We start from the raw sequence: 21,460 nt of genomic DNA, 5'->3' as shown, positions 1-21,460 counted from the left end.
ATGTATATATTTTTTTTTTTTTTTTTTTTTCAACAAGTCGGCCGTCTCCCACCGAGGCAGGGTGACCCAAAAAAGAAAGAAAATCCCCAAAAAGAAAATACTTTCATCATCATTCAACACTTTCACCACACTCGCACATTATCACTGTTTTTGCAGAGGTGCTCAGAATACAACAGTCTAGAAGCATACACATATAAAGATACACAACATATCCCTCCAAACTGCCAATATCCCAAACCCCTCCTTTAAAGTGCAGGCATTGTACTTCCCATTTCCAGGACTCAAGTCCGACTATAAGAAAATAACTATATGAAAATATATATATATATACATGTATATATATATATATATATATATATATATATATATATATATATATTTATATATATATATATAATATATATATATATATATATTTTTTTTCAACACGTCGGCCGTCTCCCACCGAGGCAGGGTGACCCAAAAAAAAAAGAAAGAAAATCCCCAAAAAGAAAATACTTTCATCATCATTCAACACTTTCACCACACTCACACATTATCACTGCTTTTGCAGAGGTGCTCAGAATACAACAGTTTAGAAGCATATACGTATAGAGATACACAACATATCCCTCCAAACCGCCAATATCCCAAACCCCTCCTTTAAAGTGCAGGCATTGTACTTCCCATTTCCAGGACTCAAGTCCGACTATATGAAAATAACCGGTTTCCCTGAATCCCTTCACTAAATATTACCCTGTTGGTTGGTAGACAGCAACCACCCAGGGAGGTACTACCGTCCTGCCAAGTGATTGTAAAACGAAAGCCTGTAATTGTTTTACATGATGGTAGGATTGCTGGTATCTTTTGTCTGTCTCATAAATATGCAAGATTACAGGTACGTCTTGCTACTTCTACTTACAATTAGGTCACACTACACATACATGTTCACGTTTATTTATACACACTCATCTGAGTTTTCTTTGATTTTATCTTAATAGTTCTTGGTCTTATTACTTTTCCTTTTATATCCATGGGGAAGTGGAATAAGAATCTTTCCTCCGTAAGCCATGCGTGTTGTAAAAGTCAACTAAAATGCCGGGAACAATGGGCTAGTAACCCCTTTTCCTGTAAAGATTACTAAAAAGAATAAGAAGATACATATATATATATACATATATATATATACATATATATATATATATATATATACATATATATATATATATATATGTATGTATGTATGTATGTATGCATATGTATTTTTTTTTTTTAACACTGGCTGTCTCTTACCAAGGTAGGGTGATCCAAACAAGAAATGCTCACCATTCACTCCATCACTATCAAAATAGGTTAAACAACCCAGGGACATTGCATATCCCAGTCTAAGACCTACTTTTACTGGAGAATTTTTTTCCCAGTAAAAGTAGGCCTTAGTACAATGGAACCTCGGTTTTTGTTTGCCCTAGTTTTCATCGGATTCGGTTTTCGACAACTCTTTTTGTCAAAATTTTGTCCCAGTTTTTGTTTATCACCTCGGTTTTCGTTGAGTTGACAGTGGCCTGCTGTACTGAACGTGTTCACCCTCACCCACACAAAGCATCCCACACGTTCTGAGTCAGCCTGGCTTTGTTTCTCGTTGGTAGAGGGTGGTAGTGATGGTGGTAGAGGGTGGTAGTGATTGTGGTAGAGGGTGGTAGTGATTGTGGTAGAGGGTGGTAGTGATTGTGGTAGAGGGTGGTAGTGATTATGGTAGAGGGTGGTAGTGGTTGTGATAGTAGCAGAGGGTTGTAGTGATTGTGGTAAAGGGTGGTAGTGATGGTGGTAGAGGGTGGTAGTGATGGTGGTAGAGGGTGGTAGTGATGGTGGTAGAGAGTAGTAGTGGTTGTGATGGTAGTAGAGGGTTGTAGTGATTGTGGTAGAGGGTGGTAGTAATAGTGGTAGAGGGTGGTAGTGATTGTGGTAGAGGGTGGTAGTGATTGTGGTAGAGGGTGGTAGTGATGGTGGTAGAGGTAACCTCTCCTCCCTTTCCCCTCCTCGATGTCTTCCATACACCAACAAGAGTCTTCAGTAAAAGTAAAAGCGATGTTAAATGTTCATTTATCCATTTCATTAGTCCTTTATATTTATTTCTCATTGTTTTCTGTATGTAAAACTATAGTTATTCTCTATAAAATGTATTTTTTTGTTAATATTTTTGGGTGTCTGGAACAGATTAATTGGATTTACATTATTTCTTATGGGAAATATTGCTTCAGTTTTCATTGAATTCGGTTTTCATCAGACTTTCTGGAATGAATTAATGACGAAAATTGAGGTTCCACTGTATAGTTATGGATGGGGTTGTAAAAGAAATGAATGCTAGGGTATTGGGAAGGGATGTGGGATTAAAATATGCAGAATCTAATACAAAATGGGAGTTGTCACAGTTACTTTTTGCTGATGACACTGTGCTTTTGAAAGATTCTGAAAGAGAAATTGCAAAGGTTGGTGGACGAATTTGTGACAGTAGTATATAAAAGAAAGAAAATTAAAAGTGAACATGGGAAAGAGCAAGGTGATGAGTAACAAATGATTTAGATAATGAAAGATTGGATATCAGAATGTGTTCAGATATTTGGGAGTGGACTTGTCAGCAGATGGGTCTGTGAAAGATAAAGTGAATCATAGAATTGACAAGGGAAAAAAGGTGAGTGGTGCATTGAAGCATCTGTGGAAACAAAGACTGTTACCTATGGAGGCAAAAAGGGAACTGTATGAGAGTATAGTGGTACCAAAATAAGAATGGGTGTGAAGCATGGATTGTGAATATTGCAGCATGGAGAAGACTGGAGGCAGTGGAGATGTTATGTCTGAGGGCAATGTGTTGTGTGAATATTATGCAGAGAATTCGTAATTTGGAGATTAGAAAAAGGTGTGGGATTACTAAAAGAATTATCCAGAGAGCTGAAGAGAGGTTGTTGAGGTGGTTTGAACATTTAGAGAGAATGGAACAAAATGGGATGACTTGCAAGTTATATGTTTCTATAGTGGAAGGAAGGCAGAGTAGGGGTCATCCTAGGAAAGGTTGAAGGGAGGAGGTAAAGGAGGGGTTTGTATGTGATGTTTTTTTTTATTATTTTAGATGCTGTTGGAGTGTGAGCATAGTAACATTTATGAAGGAATTTGGGGAAACCAATTATCTGAACTTGAATCCTGGAAGTGGGAAGTACAGTACCTGCACTCTGAAGGAGGGATGTGGATATTGCAATTTTGAGGTGCATCTGACCTGTAGTATCAGCATGCCTCTGACAAGACAGTGATGGTGAAAGTGCTTTTTCCTTTTTTGAGTTAGCCTACCTACATGGGAGATAGCTGGGCTGCAGGGACATTGACCCCTGAAACCCTCTCCAGGTATACTCCAGATAAACCATAGTGAAAATAGTAGCATTCCAGTTGCTTTCATGATTTCCCATATCAGCATACAGCAAAAGTAATTAAGCTATAAAAGTCTTATGTTGCAGAGATGTAACCTCACATATACAGTCAGTGGGTTGTTAGATGCTTCACTCACTGAGCATGGGAGATACATTTCTGTTCTGAAATTTTTTGTCAGGTCACATGTCAGGTAAGAGTGACCTGTCAGGTAAAGGGGAATTTGTCATTATAACTCATAATCCTTACAGATTTTATGTATTATAAACAAATCTAACTTTTATAATTCTAGACTTATATAAATTGTAATTGGCATTATTTTTTGTGAAGCATGGTTCTATTTCATTTAACCAATGATTTTTTGTTTGTTACAAACTTATTAGCTTTTTGAAAAATCATTGGGGTGGTAAAAATCTGTTACATGAATGAGGAGAGCATGAGACTTTTATCCAATTCCAATGCCTGGCATTAGAACTGGATAACTTCATTAATATTAATGAGATTTTAATTACTGTCAAAAAGCTAAGAAAATTGTAGCAAGTTAATCACTGGCTGAAGGAACTATAATAGAAACATTCTTCTTTCAACAAACTGGCCGTATCCCACCAGAGCAGGGTGGCCCAGAAAGAAAAACAAGTTTATCTTTTTAACTTTAGTAATGTATACAGGAGAAGGGGTTACTAATCCCATGCTCCTGGCATATTAGTCACCTCTTATGACACGCATGACTTACGGAGGAAGAATTCTGAATAGAAACATGTTTCATGAAAAATAATACTGATTAATTTGAATATAAATCTAAGAGTATATAAATTAGATTCATTTATAAAATTTGTGAGGATTATGAACTGTATTGACAAATTCCGTTACCTGACATGTCACTCTTTTACCTGATATATCTTTATTTTACCCAACATGTGACCTGACTAAAAATTTAAGAACATTTAAAATATATTGTACACACTTAGGGAGTGAGGTATTAACCCTTTGACTGTCGCGGCCGTATATATATACGTCTTACGAGGTACCATGTTTGACGTATATATACTCATAAATTCTAGCAGCTTCAAATCAAGGAAGAGAAAGCTGGTAGGCCCACATGTGAGAGAATGGGTCTGTGTGGTCAGTGTGCACCATATAAAAAAAATCCTGGAACACGCAGTGCATAATGAGAAAAAAAACTCGGACCTTTTTTTTTAATTAAAATGCCGACTTTGTGATCTATTTTCGTATAGTATTTATGGTTGTATTCTCGTTTTCTTGGTCTCATTTGATAGAATGGAAAACATATTATAGAAATAGAGGTGATTTTGATTAATTTTACTATAAAAAGAACCTGGAAATGGAGCTCAAAGTAGGGGAAATGTTCGATTTTTGCCGATGTTCAAAAGTAAACAATTGATGCCATTGTCCAATAAATGTCCAACTAGCCATTCTAATATGCAGTCATGAATGGGTTGATGTTATTTACACAATTATTACAGTATTGCAGTAGTCTGCATAATAGTAAATTTTCTATTTTTTGTTTGAATAAAAATTCAAAATAGAAAGCAGGAGTAATATCAGAGGGGCCTGGAGACATGACTGATGAACAAAGAAAATGTTATTTTAGAGCCAGAAATGTCTGCATTGTTCATTCTAGACCTTATTTTGAAATTGTCATATTTTTTAATTTTTGTGAAATTGGCCAAATTGCAAATTTCTGACCACATTATTGGGTAGTTGAAATTAGTAAATGGGCAGTTTCTTGTACTCAATCGATAGAAAAAACGGAGTTCTAAAGAAGTAGCTATGAGTTTTGTCGACTGGAACAATGGAATTAGCCGAAAATAGGGCTCAAAGTGGGCGAAATCGCCGATTTGTAAATATCGCTGAGGTCGCTAACTTCGCGAGAGCGTAATTCCGTCAGTTTTCCGTCAAATTTCGTTTTTTTGGTGTCATTACAATCGGGAAAAGATTCTCTATCATTTCATAAGAAAAAAATAATTTTTTTTTTTTAAATTTTGCGACACCTCAAGATTGGGGGTTGCGACAGTCAAGGGGTTAAACAACCCACTGACTGCATATGTAAGTTCACATCTCTGCTATACAAGACATCTGTACCTTTATTACTTTTGCTGTTTCTTGATAATGTGAGTGATCATAAGCTATATTTTTTTTTTTCAACAAACCGGCCATATCCCACCAAGGCAGGGTGGCCCAGAAAGAAAAACCTAAGTTTCTCTTTTTTAATTTAGTAATATATACAGGAGAAGGGGTTACTAGCCCCTTGCTCCTGGCATTTTAGTCGCCTCTTACAACACGCATGGCTTACGGAGGAAGAATTCTGTTCCATTTCCCCATGGAGGTAAGAAGAAATAAACAAGAACGAGAACTAGATAGAAAATAAAAGAACCCGGGGGTGTGTGTATATATATATACAGTGGACCCCCGCATAACGATCACCTCCGAATGCGACCAATTATGTAAGTGTATTTATGTAAGTGCGTTTGTACGTGTATGTTTGGGGGTCTGAAATGGACTAATCTACTTCACAATATTCCTTATGGGAACAAATTCGGTCAGTACTGGCACCTGAACATACTTCTGGAGTGAAAAAATATCGTTAACCGGGGGTCCACTGTACAGTGGACCCCCGCATACCGATGGCACCACATAGCGATTAATCCGCATACCGCTTGCTTTAATCGCAAAAATTTTGCCTCGCATACCGCTTAAAAACCCGCTAACTGATTTTTGTCCGAGACGCGTCCAATGTGCGGCCTGAGCCACGCTCACATGTTCCGCCGGTGGCATTGTTTACCAGCCAGCCTCCGCGGTAACATCCAAGCATACAATCGGAATATTTCGTATTATTACAGTGTTTTCGGTGCTTTTTCTGGAAAATAAGTGACCATGGGCCCCAAGAAAGCTTCTAGTGCCAACCCTACAGCAATAAGGGTGAGAATTACAATAGAGATGAAGAAAAAGATCATTGATAAGTATGAAAGTGGAGTGCGTGTCTCCGAGCTGGCCAGGTTGTATAATAAACCCCAATCAACCATCGCTACTATTGGTGGTACAGCTGCTGCTGCTGCTGCACTGTCAGCTGCTGCTGCTGCTGTAGCATCGTCTGCTGCTGCTGTAACATCGTCTGTTGCTGCTGTAGCATCGTCTGTTGCTGCTGTACCACCGTCAGCTGCTGCTGCTGCTGTAGCATCGTCTGCTGCTGCTGTAACATCGTCTGTTGCTGCTGTAGCATCGTCTGTTGCTGCTGTACCACTGTCAGCTGCTGCTGCTGCTGTAGCATCATCTGCTGCTGCTGTAACATCGTCTGTTGCTGCTGTAGCATCGTCTGCTGCTGCTGTAGCATTGTCTGTTGCTGCTGTACCACCGTCAGCTGCTGCAGCTGCTGTAGCATCATCTGCTGCTGCTGTAGCATCGTCTACTGCTGCTGTAGCATCGTCTGTTGCTGCTGTACCACCGTCAGCTGCTGCTGCTGCTGTAGCATCGTCTGTTGCTGCTGTACCACCGTCAGCTGCTGCTGCTGCTGTAGCATCGTCTGCTGCTGCTGTAGCATTGTCTATTGCTGCTGTACCACCGTCAGCTGCTGCTGCTGCTGTAGCACCGTTGTTGGTGTGGCTTATTGAGAATACCAAGAAACAATTAACCCCAGAGGATTTGCCACCCAGGATAACCCAAAAAAGTCAGTGTCATCGAAGACTGTCTAACTTATTTCCATTGGGGTCCTTAATCTTGTCTCCCAGGATGCAACCCACACAAGTCGACTAACACCCAGGTGAACAGGGAAAAATGCCTGGAACTAGTGCTCATATTGGTGAATTTAAAGCCAGCAAAGGTTGGTTTGAGAGATTTAAGAATCGTAGTGGCATACACAGTGTGGTAAGGCCTGTTCTGGAAGAAAATGCCAAACAGGACCTACAGTACTCAGGAGGAAAAGGCACTCCCAGGACAGTGTCTCATCAGTCATTGCTGCATCTTCAATAAAGGTAAGTGTCATTTATTCTTCATTTAGTAGACTAGTACATGCACAATATATACTGTGCATGTACTACTCTACTATTGTGCATGTATCCTTCTCTTTGTGTGTAGGAAAATGTATATTTCATGTGGTAAAAATTTTTTTTCATACTTTTGGGTGTCTTGCATGGATTAATTTGATTTCCATTATTTCTTATGGGGAAAATTCATTCGCATACCGATTATTTCGCATAACAATGACCCCTCTTGCACGGATTAAAATCGGTATGCGGGGGTCCACTGTATATGCTTGTATATGTATGTGTAGTGTGACCTAAGTGTAAGCAGAAGTAGGAAGATGTACCTGAAATCTTACATGTGTATGGGACAGAAAAAAAAGACACCAGCAATCCTACCATTGTGTAAAACAATTACAGGCTTCCGTTTTACACTCACTTGGCAGGACGGTAGTACCTCCCTGGGCGGTTGCTGTCTACCAATCTACTACAAATATTATATACAGTATTATATTAATTTGCATTGGAATAGCATAAAAAATTCTTACATAATTTTTCTTGTTTATAGGGTTCCCATGTTACGTCTCACATGGGCACATACATACTGCAATGGCATTATTATGAATCAAGTCAGCACACATCTCCACTTGATATAATTGATTCCATAACAGCACCAAAGTCTAAGATTATGTACTACTTTGAGATGCTTAAATCAGCTGACTACAGGTAAGGACTCTCTGAAACTCAAGTTATTTGAATATAATTCTGTACAGAAATTTTTTACTTACAGTATTTTTTTTTTTTTACACTATTGGATATGGTTTATTGTGAGTAATTATTATTACAATCAAAACTAAGCACTAAATATTATAAGTAATGCCTGGTGTGTAGTGTAATAGCTAAGACTATTGGAGGTTAGAACAAATTATTTGAGTAAATGTAATTACATTTTAATGGAATTTACCAAAAGTTTCTGAATACGGGAAGATTGTTTCCATAACCATTTTACATTAAAGCTAATGAGAATAATCTGAGTGAATTGCATGTTCAAAATACAAGCTAGGTAATAAATAAAGCACTTTGTCAAATACGTTTGTTCACATTTTGTCAGAGTATGGAAGAATGGCAATATTGGACAAAGTTGTACAGTTGATTACTGGATTTAACCCCTTTCATTGGCTGTCATGTATATCTACATTTTAAGCACAGCTCCCTCAAATAAGCTGTGAAAGGGCTAAGAAGCAGAGATCAGAGATCTTAAAATACACACAACATAGATAACTTAGAACAAACAATGGAAATTGAACACAGTAAATTGACATAGAGAGATTAGTAGATGTGACATGGGTGTTAAAAATGGTACTAAGGTCTGTGCTTCCTTTACCAGGCCATACTAACATTAATAATTTACCAAAGATATTTTAGCATTTTTTGACATTTTTGCAAATGTTCTACTCTTGGTATCCACTCAGCCTTCATATGTTCAGTCTCCTGTACAATACTATAGATGCCTTCTGAAGATACTATATTGTTATAAACAATGCATGTAAGCACTATATTCATAAGTTATAGATGTGTAATTGAAATTTTGCTAAGATGTTGCAGAAATGTGAAGAACTTTAAGAGACAAACTTTATAGAACAGTAAATTGAGAGGTGAAAAATTGACATACCTCTATTAGAATAGATCTAAAGATAGAATGTGTAGAGAAACCTTCGTCTGTGTGTATTTGCAGGTTACAGTTGTACTGAAGGTCAATTGTTTGATTCTTGAAATTCATACCATTTGCCTTTCACAGGGGTTCTATGACTAGCCTTCAGTCATGCCAGAGTGGTTTCTCATCCCTCTCTTCTAACACCAACAAGTCTGCAACTTCCTCCTGTCCGTCTCGCTGACCCTAAATTACCACTGGCTATCATATATTACTTAATCCTGGAAACAAAGGTGTACTGCCTACAGTAATGAAGCAAAGACACAGTTGCACAGCAAGATTTTATTGTGATGTTTTGCTTTGTGCAGAGCAAAGCATTGTCACAATATAGATATACTCTGCACCTGTCTTTTTTTCATCACTTCATTTTTTGTCAATATTTTTATTATCTCTTGTTATTATATGCTTTTTTACCCAGGATATTGCATTGCTGATTAAGGATTTTAAAAGATACCTTGGTGAAGAGGAACAGGTCTTGACTACCTGACTAGAGCCAATATTGACTCTGCAGTTGGGTTAAGATGTTTAATCTCAATATAATAAGTTCCAGATTAGCAAGTCTTGCTTATTAAGCTGCTTCCCCAAAATGGGATATGGAATAATAATAGCCTTAGCTACAAATTTCCTTGCATAAAATTTGAGAACATTCAGTGTGATAGAGATAGTACTAATGATAAGTATATTAATACAATCCTTAGCCTATTCATAATGGTATGGGAAACTTTCTGATCTTATATTAGTACAAGAAGCTGCTGCAATTTTTTAATAATCTTATTACTTCAATTTACTGAAAACAATGATGCAAGTTCTATTTTTATTAAATTTACTTGTATAAGGCTGGGAATGAAAAATTAATCATTAAATTTCATATCTCTTTTTTAAAGTAAATTTTAAATTTTTCATGGTATAGATTTTTAGTGGCAAGCATCCAATCCTATATTATCTGTAATTGTTATAAAGAAACATTTTTCAGAATGGCAGCGCTGTATAGCCCTTGTGGCTTAGCGCTTCTTTTTTGATTATAATAATAATTTTCAGAATGCCTAAGTTATTTTAATATTTGGAATTTCCATGTAGGAATATTCTGTGGAAACCTTAATACAACAGTATATACTATATATACTTGAGTATAGGTCAAGGTTCTATGGCTGATTTTTTTGGCCAAAAAAGTGAGGAGTTTACTTATTCATGGGTAATATTTCTGAAGGCTTGAAATCTATGAAGTGCAATCCCTGTATTGCACACAAAAATCAAGTATTAGGTAAATGGACATAGCTGCAGCTAATGTTTCATTAGTTGCACATGTGTGTGTTTACCTAACATTTTGATGATAATTCTACCATTATTATTAAGAATCAAGTAGTTTTGCAGTAGGTTTGCTGGCCATGGTAGGGAGGTCCTGCCCACAGTCACACTCCACTCGTCTATATCTACTGCCAAACCAGAATATAGATTCCAATATACTGGTTTGGCAGTAATTGAAGAGCACTGCACTAGGCCTACTGGCCAATGCAAGGCAGGTCCAACTCTTGCCCAACCATTTCCACTTGTGCATCTGTCAAAAATTTGCAGTTTGTTTTATTCTTGTACAACTCTGTTGCCAAACCAGTCCTTTCCTATATCATTTTTTAATTTTTAATTTATCTAATTTGAATTCATTGTTTTGAGTTCTATCTTAGGTAGACATGTTCAGGACCTTATTTGCAATCACTTTATTTCTATATTCACTACACAGCAAAATTCTGAATGCCAGAGCTAAACATATGAAAATCATAAATACAGAGATAACCAGTTATGGTACTGCACGAGACCACAATTTGAGGAACATGTAATTAGAACAGTTAAGTTAGCTTTGGCTACTTCATCCCGTTGAAATGTGATTCAGCACTTCTACTACTACTACACAACTGTAATTTTTTTTAATTCAGTGGTCATTTTTCACTAATGCAGAATTACCCACAGAAGAAAACACTGACAACTACACGAGTGGGAATGGTCAATGAGTGTGAGTATTTGAGGTGAGCAGAGCCTTCCTAATACAAGTACCAGTTATAACAGTACTGACCAACTGTAGAATAAAGACACATGCAGCACTTACCCACTAGAGGCAATTGATAAAGCCCCCTGTGGGTGAAAAATATAATGTCTTAAGTGTTGCATTTGAATCTGTTCCATAGGGTCTACCTAGCACTAGTCAGTAGACCTTTCAAAGTGCTGCTGTATTTTTATTAGACTGAAATATTACCTTAGTCTTTGTAGCTGTGTTGCTCACCTGACCTCACTGTAGTGAGTCACCATAATATTAGCTCAAGTAGAGAATTTTTTTTTTCTCTTTGTTAGCCTTTCTCTATATATTTCTTAGGATAAAGTTTATAAGAGAAAACACTAGACTTGGAGATTTTTGTACAGAACAACATACTGCTAACACCCAGTACAGTACTTTAATTTTAAAATGTTCTACTGTCCGTTAAAAACTAGGGTTGAACCATCCACGAGATATATGAAAAATTAAGGATTTTTTTGCAAAAACAAAAAAAAAAAAAAAGTCAAGGGTTGACTTGTACACAAAGTTGGACTATACTCTAGTATATATGGTAGGTAATCCTCACTTAATGACACATGCATTACATGAAATCCTGTTGCATATCAAAGTGTCATATATCAGAATATAGGCCATGGAACAGGTGGGGTTTGAACCCTACCTATTCCATGGTTTGTTTGCAATCTTGTTATTGCAGTTTCATGACTCGGAATATAGGTTTCTCATTGACTCCCATTATGTACAGTACTATACTGTACTGTAATTGGAGACGAGTGATGAGAAAATTTTTTACAGATATATATACTGTACCTATATATACTTTGGGGATTTCTGCCAAATAAATGATGGAAGAACAGCACATGCACCATCTGTATGTATATGTACAAATAACAAGTTTAGTTTAAAAAGAAATATTAAAAGTAAAAGGAACATTCACCAACGATGCTTGGATTCTTGGCCAGAAGCAAAATGTTGTGATCTTCCTCTTAGCATTCACACTTCTTTGATAAAGTTCTTTTAATGTAATTTCAATATTAACACTACTAGAGTATTATATAAGGAAAATATGGTACCATTAATTTTCAGCTTAAGTGCTTTTGGCTCAAAATTAAAATCAACAAACTTCTAAAAAATTTGCTCAGTTGATTTACTGGGCGAGTAAAAATTGCACTATGTGAGGACTTGTACAAGCCATGAAGTATGCCTTGGTGTTTCAAAACAAACATTTACCATGAAAGTAGTTTTGTGCTACCATCTCCTAGCATGTGAGCATCACTGAGTGTGAGGCATGTGCCAGTTCGTTTCTTTGTGTTGTATGTTGAATCCAAATTTTTATAGCATGTGTTTTTTAATATTTCAGTTATTGTACTGTATATTGAATATCCTTTATTGAATTGTTGTTAAGCAAAGATTACCCATAATAACAAGCGACAAATTACCTGAAGATGCTGAAATAACTGGCTAGTGGGTATCACCAGCCTCATTTCATACTGTGAGCTTCATATTTTGTAAATTATCTCCACAAGGCCCAATGACTCCTATCTTGTTTTACTTGTGGGCAGGGTACAAACCGTCTGCTAATGTTCTTTAAGTGTACATAATGTAACTTTTGAGTTTTAAAGTGTACACATATCTACTAGCAGGATTTCCATATTTTCCTGGATCATGAAACTTGCATTATGTAGTTTCTGTAGCTCTTATACAGTACTGTACTGGTGTATTAGATTAATTGCATAATCGTATATGAAAAATCACTTTTTTTTAAGATATGTAGGAAAAATCCCTCCGGAATACCTCTCAGCATATACCTCGGTAATGAGCTTTTTTGTACACTTAAATGTACAAGCATAATTTAATTTACATAATTTAAAGGAAAAGTGTGAGGACTGACATGTGTTAGCTTTTCAGTGAGAATGTTTTGTTCATATAATCAGGATTAAAGCTTCTTAATAAATGATATTTGCTCAATTTCATGGTACAATAAAATTGTTAGAAATTTAACATACAGTAGATATAAGAGATGTGGAATTAATTGTGTGGGTAACAATTGAGAAGCAATCATATCATCCTGCACAAGAAAGACAGTCAAGTGGTATTCCTCAAGTTTTTAAGATACTCATCTTTTTATTTTATAAAGTAATCCATTTATTAATCAATAAACATTTAAGCACAAAAATCATGATAAGGAGGAAAGTACTGAGTATCAACATCAACTGATGTACTTTGATAAATACCCAAGGTTTAACTGAATGACTGGTAGAATAAAGTATTAATTTTTTAAAAATTAATTATGTATATTAGTGTGATGCTTGGGAATTATAGAAGTATCTGCTGGCGAGTCATGGAAACTGTTTAGTTGAGGTTTTTGGAGGAGCCTCTGCACGTCTTCCATAAAGATTACGTGACTCATGGCACCTACACAGCTATTCCTCACACAACTAATGTATACAGGTAACTAATGTTATGTAATGCTATATCAAAGAAATTCCATATATTTTGAAACATATTGTTGGTCATAGTATAGGGCATCACATAGATGGAGTATTTTGCTTCTTCTATGTGTAAATATTTAATATATCCAATTATGTCTGTATGCATCTGAGTATAGATGTACATTGTTGAGAGTCAGTGCTGAGCACTGAAGTCCATTTTGTAGTATAGTGATTTCCCAGTGAAATATGCTGGAGTGTATGAGGTATACAAGTGTCTATGCATATTATTTTGCAGGCAACACCCTAGGGCCAACTTACAATTGCTATGCTAAGATTGTTTTAAGCAGACCTAGGCTATAATTTTCAGTTTGATAATTTTTGCCCAGTGAGGGTTCAGGAGTCTGTAAAACTGGATATCTTATCAAGTCAAAGATACCTGTGTTATATTAGCATTTCTAGTTACTGTCTATTGATATGAACATTCAATCTAGTCTCACCATAATTTATAAAAATGTTATCATTTGTGTATATTGTGGACATTACTAATACAGGTAATGTATTATACATAAGGTGTAGCCTGTTTGTATCAAATAGTAATCTAAAATAGGTGTTTGATTTACTTAGCTTCTCAAACTGCTACCTAATGATAAATTATCTGGCTTAATTTATAATTTTTTTTATACATTTTTATCTTAAACCAGGGCATTCCTAATAACACACTCAGAGCATTTATTTTATACCCAAAAACTTTCATCTTAAACAGAGGCATACTGATGTAGAAATCCAGCCTTTGTGATTGCCACTTAAAGGCAATTCATTGTTGACCGTGTGAGAACTTCCAGGAATCTTAGTCAGAGTATTGCACTAAACTGGTTACTTTTGTTTCTGCAGGCAGTGACATCTGCAGTACATTATACGAGTACTGTATGAACCTTAAGGGCTTGACACGTTTTTGTTAATATATTAATACATACTACAGTATATGTAGTTAGGTATATACGTATATAGTTGAACTTATTGAACATAATGATAGCATCTGAACCCCTCCACTTCCAAAATGTTAGATTTTGTAGTGTGTGAGTGGTCTCATTGCTGGCTCATGGATGCTGTGATTATGCTGAAAAATACCTCTCGACTCTTAATGTTAACTAAAAATTCTTTGTTACCATTTTAACAATCTGCATTAATTTATATTATGGATCATAGTTCAAATGCCTCTGATTTAGATAAAGTTCAGTATTGTTAATTATGTTATTTCCAACAGATTATTGTTATATAGCAGATCCCACAATTTCATATGGGTAGTCTTAATTTAGTGTATGCCTGCTGTGTATATTATGTACATATATATATATATAATTTTTAAGTGCAGAAACAAAAAAAAATAGATCTGCCTTGTTATTCTCAAGTGTAGCATCAGTGCTGACGTGATCGGTGCAATTATAGTAGATAATTTCTTTTATCGACCATACTGAGTGAAGCTTAATGCATTAGGGTTTAAAAAAAATATTCATGATTTGGTGAATCTCACTTCCAGTGTTCAGTATTAGATAAAAAGTAGTTGCATAAAAATGATTTCACTCAAAGCATGTGGTACATTGCCTGATATTTATCCATCAAGCAATGGACTTTGCAGTTGCTTCAGTAAGATAATTTTGTCATTCATAGCATATTGTTAAGTCTTACCCTATTGTGTGAGGGTGAAAAGATAAATATTTCCTTGATATTTTTACTTGAGGTAAATAATATTGAACCTATAAAGCATATTCAGAGGACTATACATAGTTTGCTTAATTTTTGCTGCTGTATGACAACAGTTGTGAAAGAAATAATTTACTGCCTATTACAATTGTACAGTTAATGAGCAATAAAAATTGAAAAATTGTGTATGATAGATCTATTTTAAAGTTAGGAACATATAAACATACATATATTTTTTGTTGAGCATTTGACTGCAAATAATAGGAATAACCGAGTCCAGATAGTGTTAGGTTTTAAAAATATAAATTATATGTAAGCTGACTGGTTTAATGTTATATGCATTTTGTCAACTTTTCTTCCTTCTGTTTTGTAAAATTGCTGCAACTCTTAATATTTTTGTGTTGAATATATTAAATTTTTATTATTGGCCTTTAATGTTAGAATTCATTGACATATATTACCTGGTGTAAAGAAGGTATATATACATCTTTTTACATGCCTGAAGGAAATGCATCATCATAATCCAACAGAGTACAGCAGCAGCTTCCCTACAAAAGTCTTTTGATTATCTGTGCATAGTATTGTTGGTCCATGTTGGAAGTCAGTAAACTGCTATCAGCTGTGGGTAACAGTATTATACATTTTTGTGATTCATGAGCCTTACTATATAGGAGCTAAGCTTCATAACTGCTAAATATCCTTGTTATGATGTTATTGGTGATCTAAGAGTCCTGTATGGTATTGTGTTATGGGCAAGTCAGGCTCCCAGAACTGTGAGGTTGCATCATATTATGTCTACGTATAGGGGCCATGGGGGCCCAGATTGCATCATAGTTTTCCCTTCAAACAAGGACCTACTATGGTCTTCTGGAAGACATCCCTCATGGAATGTGAAGAACATTACTTTTTTGAATGCACAGTGTTCTCACCAGATTCACACATGGTCAGAGAGCACGGTAAATTCCTTTTAACTTCTAATTTGCCCTGCTATGCTTATTCTCTCTACTCTCCTTTTTAAATTTTTAACCCGTAAATGGTCCAAACGTATATATACATTCTCTCCCGTAGTGCCCCAACTTTTTTTGAGAAAAATTTTTTTTTTTAATAGGAAAAAAGAGCATATGGTACCCAGGCATCCCCGATTATTTTAATATGGCGCACAGTGAGTGCGCACACCCATTCTCTCATGTCTAGGCGACTCAGGTTTATCGTGGCAATGTTGAATGTATGACAAATAAAACGTACATATACGTTTGGGGCACTAGCGGTAAAAACGTATATATATATGTTTGGACCGTTTACGGGTTAATTAGCACTAATTTATTGTATTAATTACAACTTTACCTTTGTGCTTCTCTCAACCCTATACGTACTTCTTTCCTTCTACTATGAATGACCCACAACATAGCCATTCTTCTACCATGCTGACCTGGTTCAAAAACTTGGGTTTACCATTTTTTCCTTTAACTTAACACTAATGATTATGTACTGTTTGGCGAGTTACGAGTTACAGAGGAACTTCTGTTATCCTGCATATTGTTTTGGGCTATACCAAGAATAATGAAAGCATTTTATAAAGTACATATAAACGGAAAAAATGATGTTGGATTAGCAGTGTAAATATAATTTTTTTTTTTTTAAAGCCCATATTTATATTCAGCATTTTGGTTAGAATTAAACTAGGACTAAACTGCTTAAAGGGTATTGTAAGGTTGCATATGAAATAGCTAATAATAATAATAACATAATCAAATTAAGCACTAAACCCAAAAGGGTCTAATAGCTAGGAATATAAACTTAGGGGAAGGGAGTAGTAAATTAACAATGCAGTGAAGTCTTTGTTGGTACATTTCACTCATGTGTGGGTCAGATAAAACCTACTTGCATGTGAATCATTATACCAAAAGACCACTACTGTATTGTCTATTTACTGTAGCACTTGTCATTATGACTACTTAAAAAATGATCATCATTCAGCTTGGGTGTCTATGACTAATTATTCTTAATAATAGTCTTTAAAGAACTATCTTGGTAGCATACATGACATGAATTAAAATTAAGACTGGGTTGACACACGAATGTCAAGATATGTATTATTATAAAAATTATTTAGGATATGAAAATGATAACTGATGTGAGGCATATTTAATATAAGTCATGGGGGAAGAGCACTAAACTAATAGGTTATATAGCTACCGGTCAACCTTCTCCATCTTATCAATAATAATTGTAATTTATACCTTAACTACCATTTTTGAACTTCCTGATAATACATCATATTAGACCCATAAGAAGTTACATAATCTTTTAGCAGTAAGTAGTCTTAATACTAATCTAAATTTGCTTAAAATGCTGTGCATACTCTGTATAGTCCTTGTGGCTTAGCGCTTCTTTTTTATTATAATAATAATGCTGTGCATACTTTGGGGTTTCAGATTTTTATATTGTATTTATGTTGTCTTGAAATAAATTCATTAATTACTGATCTTCCTTCCATGTTATTTTATTCATTACTGAAAGTCAAGTATTTGTGGTTTGTTTCCGTTCACCTCATTTTTGTTCCTTTTTGCCTTGCTAATCTTGATTTGATGCTCTTTGGCTCAAAACTATTATCTCACCGGTTACTAATTTTATCTGGTGTGTGTAAGACTCCTATTATTATTATTATTATAATCAAAAAGAAGCGCTAAGCCATAAGACTCCTATAACTCTCCAAATTACTGACAACTTTGATTATATTACTCAAATAATCTGTGCTTTTGTAAAATTAGCAAAATCTGACTGGGAGATTTAAATTTCCACCTCAAAAATTGATTTTAGTCTTTACTCAGCAACCTTTAATGATCTGGATTATTATTATAGAAATGCACTAAGCCTGTAAGGTTCATTTAGCACATAATATGGACTAAGTGCTAAACCTGAGTATTCAGCACAGCATATCATAGGTGAAGCACTAATTTGGAACTACTGTACACCTGCTTATAGATGTTTCAGATTAACATATACATGCACTAACAAATCATTAATCCTTTCCTTTACACTAATATGTAACATATTATCTGTACTGCATTTGCTTCTTTAGGATCTAATGATCTCTCATTTCATTATCATTATGATTTCGTGAGTCAGGCATGCCTGTATCAACTACAACACACCTTAATTTAAGGTGTGCCATCTCTTCGCTACATTGTTTATTCATAAAATAAAACTATAATGGTTTCCAGATATCTTTTCATGCTTTTGCTTTGGTCTAGTCTAAAAGAATTTTAAGTTGCATATAATGAGTGAAGTAAAGCATTGGTCACCTGAATATTAGCCCTCCTCATCACACACACACACAAAAAAAAAATAAACTTAATTAACTACAGATAAGCAAATTCCTTGATAGATGAATTATGCTATATTTTATTATGTAAATTTAAGCAAGGTTAGGTTGCATGTGTAGTCCAGACAAAATTTTAACATATCAAAAATGTGTATAACTTGAATTTCCTATTTTACCTTTGGGAAAAAGGTGCATCTTCAGGTGTTCCCAGTTGGCTTATGCCGATTAATCATCTTTGCTTGAATGCTTCATTGTGTTATGCTGCTAATAGTTACTAACAAGCAATAAGCAAGGTTTGGGAGGGAAGGGGGTACATATATCCCTTTAGAATCAAAAGTCCAGAAAAAATTTTTCTAATCCTTTCATAATTTTCCACATAATATTTTTAAGAAAATTTTTTTGTAATGCTTTCATGATTTTCCACATAATATTTTAAGTTATTGCTTTTGCTGTAAAAGTTAAGTAAAATATAAAGCCATTGCTAAATTGAATTTCTTTTAAAGTTCATACTCTAATATGAAAAATTGAATGCACAGTACTGCATTATCTGGACCTAAATAGAGAACAGAGCTGTAAATTACAATCCAGTACACTGTATACCTTGTTTAACCAATGTACTTATTTAAAATCAGGGTGATTAAGTGTAGTGAAATATTTTCTCTTGTAATGGGACAAATAAAAGGTATTCAAGTGTGCAAACAATTTTTTTTTTACCTGCAACATTACTTCCTATAACATGTAAATGATAATGATACATTAAGGTGATCCACTGAAAAAAAATTATTTTCACAACTAAATTTATCCCTGTGCTTTACTATGGAAGTTGTCCTTCAAAGGAGGTGCCTTGATGCCAGTAGAGGGCTTTTGACCCAGTGAATGGGAGTAACTTTGCACCTCTTTGAATCAGACTTGACTGCCTCCAATTTGCTTTTTCCAAGTGCTATATGACTCCTATAGCCTTACCGAATCCCCATAAATATTTTTCAGTTGCACTTCATTTATTCTAAATGGTCTGGCCCAATTGTTTTTAGGTTAACAATATGTTCTGATAATTTAAAGTTTGGCAGTCGCATTGTGAAATATTAAAACTTATCCCACCCAGAAATGATTACAGTAGTAATACACATTTATCTATCTCATCACTACTGGGTGGAACTTCGGTTGTCGAATTTAACTCGGATGCTGCTTCGAGAACCAAAATGGACGACAACCAAAGCCATTTTTCTCATGAAGAATAATGTAAACAGAATTAATATGTTCCAGACCCCAAATAACAATAAAATAATTTATTAATAACAATATACTAACTACTATATAAAGCAATGTATAAAATTATACAGCACAGAGAAACTAAAAATAAATACTAAATGAAAATTTAACTGAAATACTGTACAATTAATGAAAATTTAACTGCCTCTTACCTGTCAGGGGAGAGCTAATGGCAAAATTCTAATGGCTTCAAATCTTACGGGAGAAAGCTGGTAGGCCTACATGTGAGAGAATGGGTCTGCATGGTTAGTGCGTGCAGTATAAAAAAAAAAAATCCTGCAGCATGCAGTGCATGAGAAAACTGCAACCATGTTTTTGGTTTAAATGTGTATTTCTGTATGGTATTTATGGTTGTATTCTCATTTTCTTGGTCTCATTTGATAGAATGGAAGATATATTACAGAAATAGTAAGCTTGAAATTGAGCTCAAAGTAGCGGAAATGTTCGAGCGAAAACAGATCACACCACACGTCTAATACACGTCAACTGGTGGATCTAATGTGCATTCACAAATGCGCTGATATTATTTATACAATTTAAAATTATGCAGTAGTCTGAATAACAGTAAGTCTTCTATTTTTTGTGTGAATAAAAATTAAAAATGAAAAGCAAGCATAATATAAGAGCAGCCTGGAGACATGACTAATAATAGAGAAAATGTTATTTTAGTGTCAGGAATATCTGCATTGTTTGTTCTGGACCCTATTTTGAAACTGGCCTTTCTTGAATTTTGTGTGAAATTGGCCAAATTAGTAATTTCAGATCACTTTATTGGGTAGCTGAAATAAATGGGCGGTTTCTTGTACTCAATCGATAGAAAAGGAGTTCTAGCAAAATAGCCATGAGTATGGCCCAAAATATGGCTCAAAGTAGGTGGATTCTCCAATGTGTAAATATCGCTGAGACCTCTAGCTTCGAGATAGTGTAATTCCATAAGTTTTCTATCAAATTTCATACTTTTGGTCTCATTTTTTTAATTCTTCGACCCTGGGAGCATTGTCTGTCAACAATAAGAGCATGTATGAAAACCTTGACATACATTTCTTGAATTCCTCATATTCGAAAAATCAAATTGTTCGACAAGTAAACAAGTAAGGCATTCGACAACTGAGGTTCCATTGTATAAAATTGAACTTAACTAAGTACAAATCCTGTTATGCTTATGAGATCCTGAATTTATCGGCTGCTGAAATAATAATGCAAAACAGCTGCACAGGCAGACGTTTGTCATGACGCTTGACAGACGATGGGCACTCAGCAACTTAAGGATTAACCTGTATTATATTTGTATTATATAAGCCTCATTCCTGATCTTTAAGTTGATATTGCCCTTGGAGCTGTGGTTTGAGAGGTATTGCATATACAATACCTCTCAACTTACTCTGGGTCTGTTAACCCTTTGACTGTTTTGGTCGTATATATACATCTTACGAGCCAATGTTTTTGACGTATATACCTTTACCTTTGAAGAATTTCAAGAGTATATCTACTCTCTGAGCCCGGCCATGGGCCAGGCTCGTCTGGTGCTCGCCTGGTCAACCAGGCTGTTGCTGCTGGAGGCCCGCTGCCCCACATATCCATCACAGCCTGGTTGATCTGGCACCTGGTGAA

General features: G+C 35.3%; 1 protein-coding gene across 7 annotated transcripts in view; it reads left to right on the top strand.

Annotated features, from left to right (window-relative positions):
• Positions 1-19,282, top strand: part of retm (real-time) — a 287,480-nt gene extending 268,198 nt beyond the window's left edge. For all 7 annotated transcript variants that reach the window (XM_053791151.2, XM_053791152.2, XM_053791154.2 and 4 more), the window contains 2 exons: positions 7,939-8,096; positions 9,169-19,282. In XM_053791151.2, the coding sequence (XP_053647126.2) occupies positions 7,939-8,096; positions 9,169-9,265 (255 nt within the window). In that variant the 3' untranslated portion in view covers positions 9,266-19,282. The remainder of the gene's footprint in view (positions 1-7,938; positions 8,097-9,168) is intronic.
• Positions 19,283-21,460: the final 2,178 nt, after the last annotated feature.

Source organism: Cherax quadricarinatus, chromosome 59, assembly GCF_038502225.1.
Source record: "Cherax quadricarinatus isolate ZL_2023a chromosome 59, ASM3850222v1, whole genome shotgun sequence".
In the NCBI taxonomy this organism is placed as follows: Eukaryota; Metazoa; Arthropoda; class Malacostraca; order Decapoda; family Parastacidae; genus Cherax; species Cherax quadricarinatus.
Note: the sequence above shows the minus strand (reverse complement) of the source record. Positions and strands in the feature narration are given on the sequence as shown.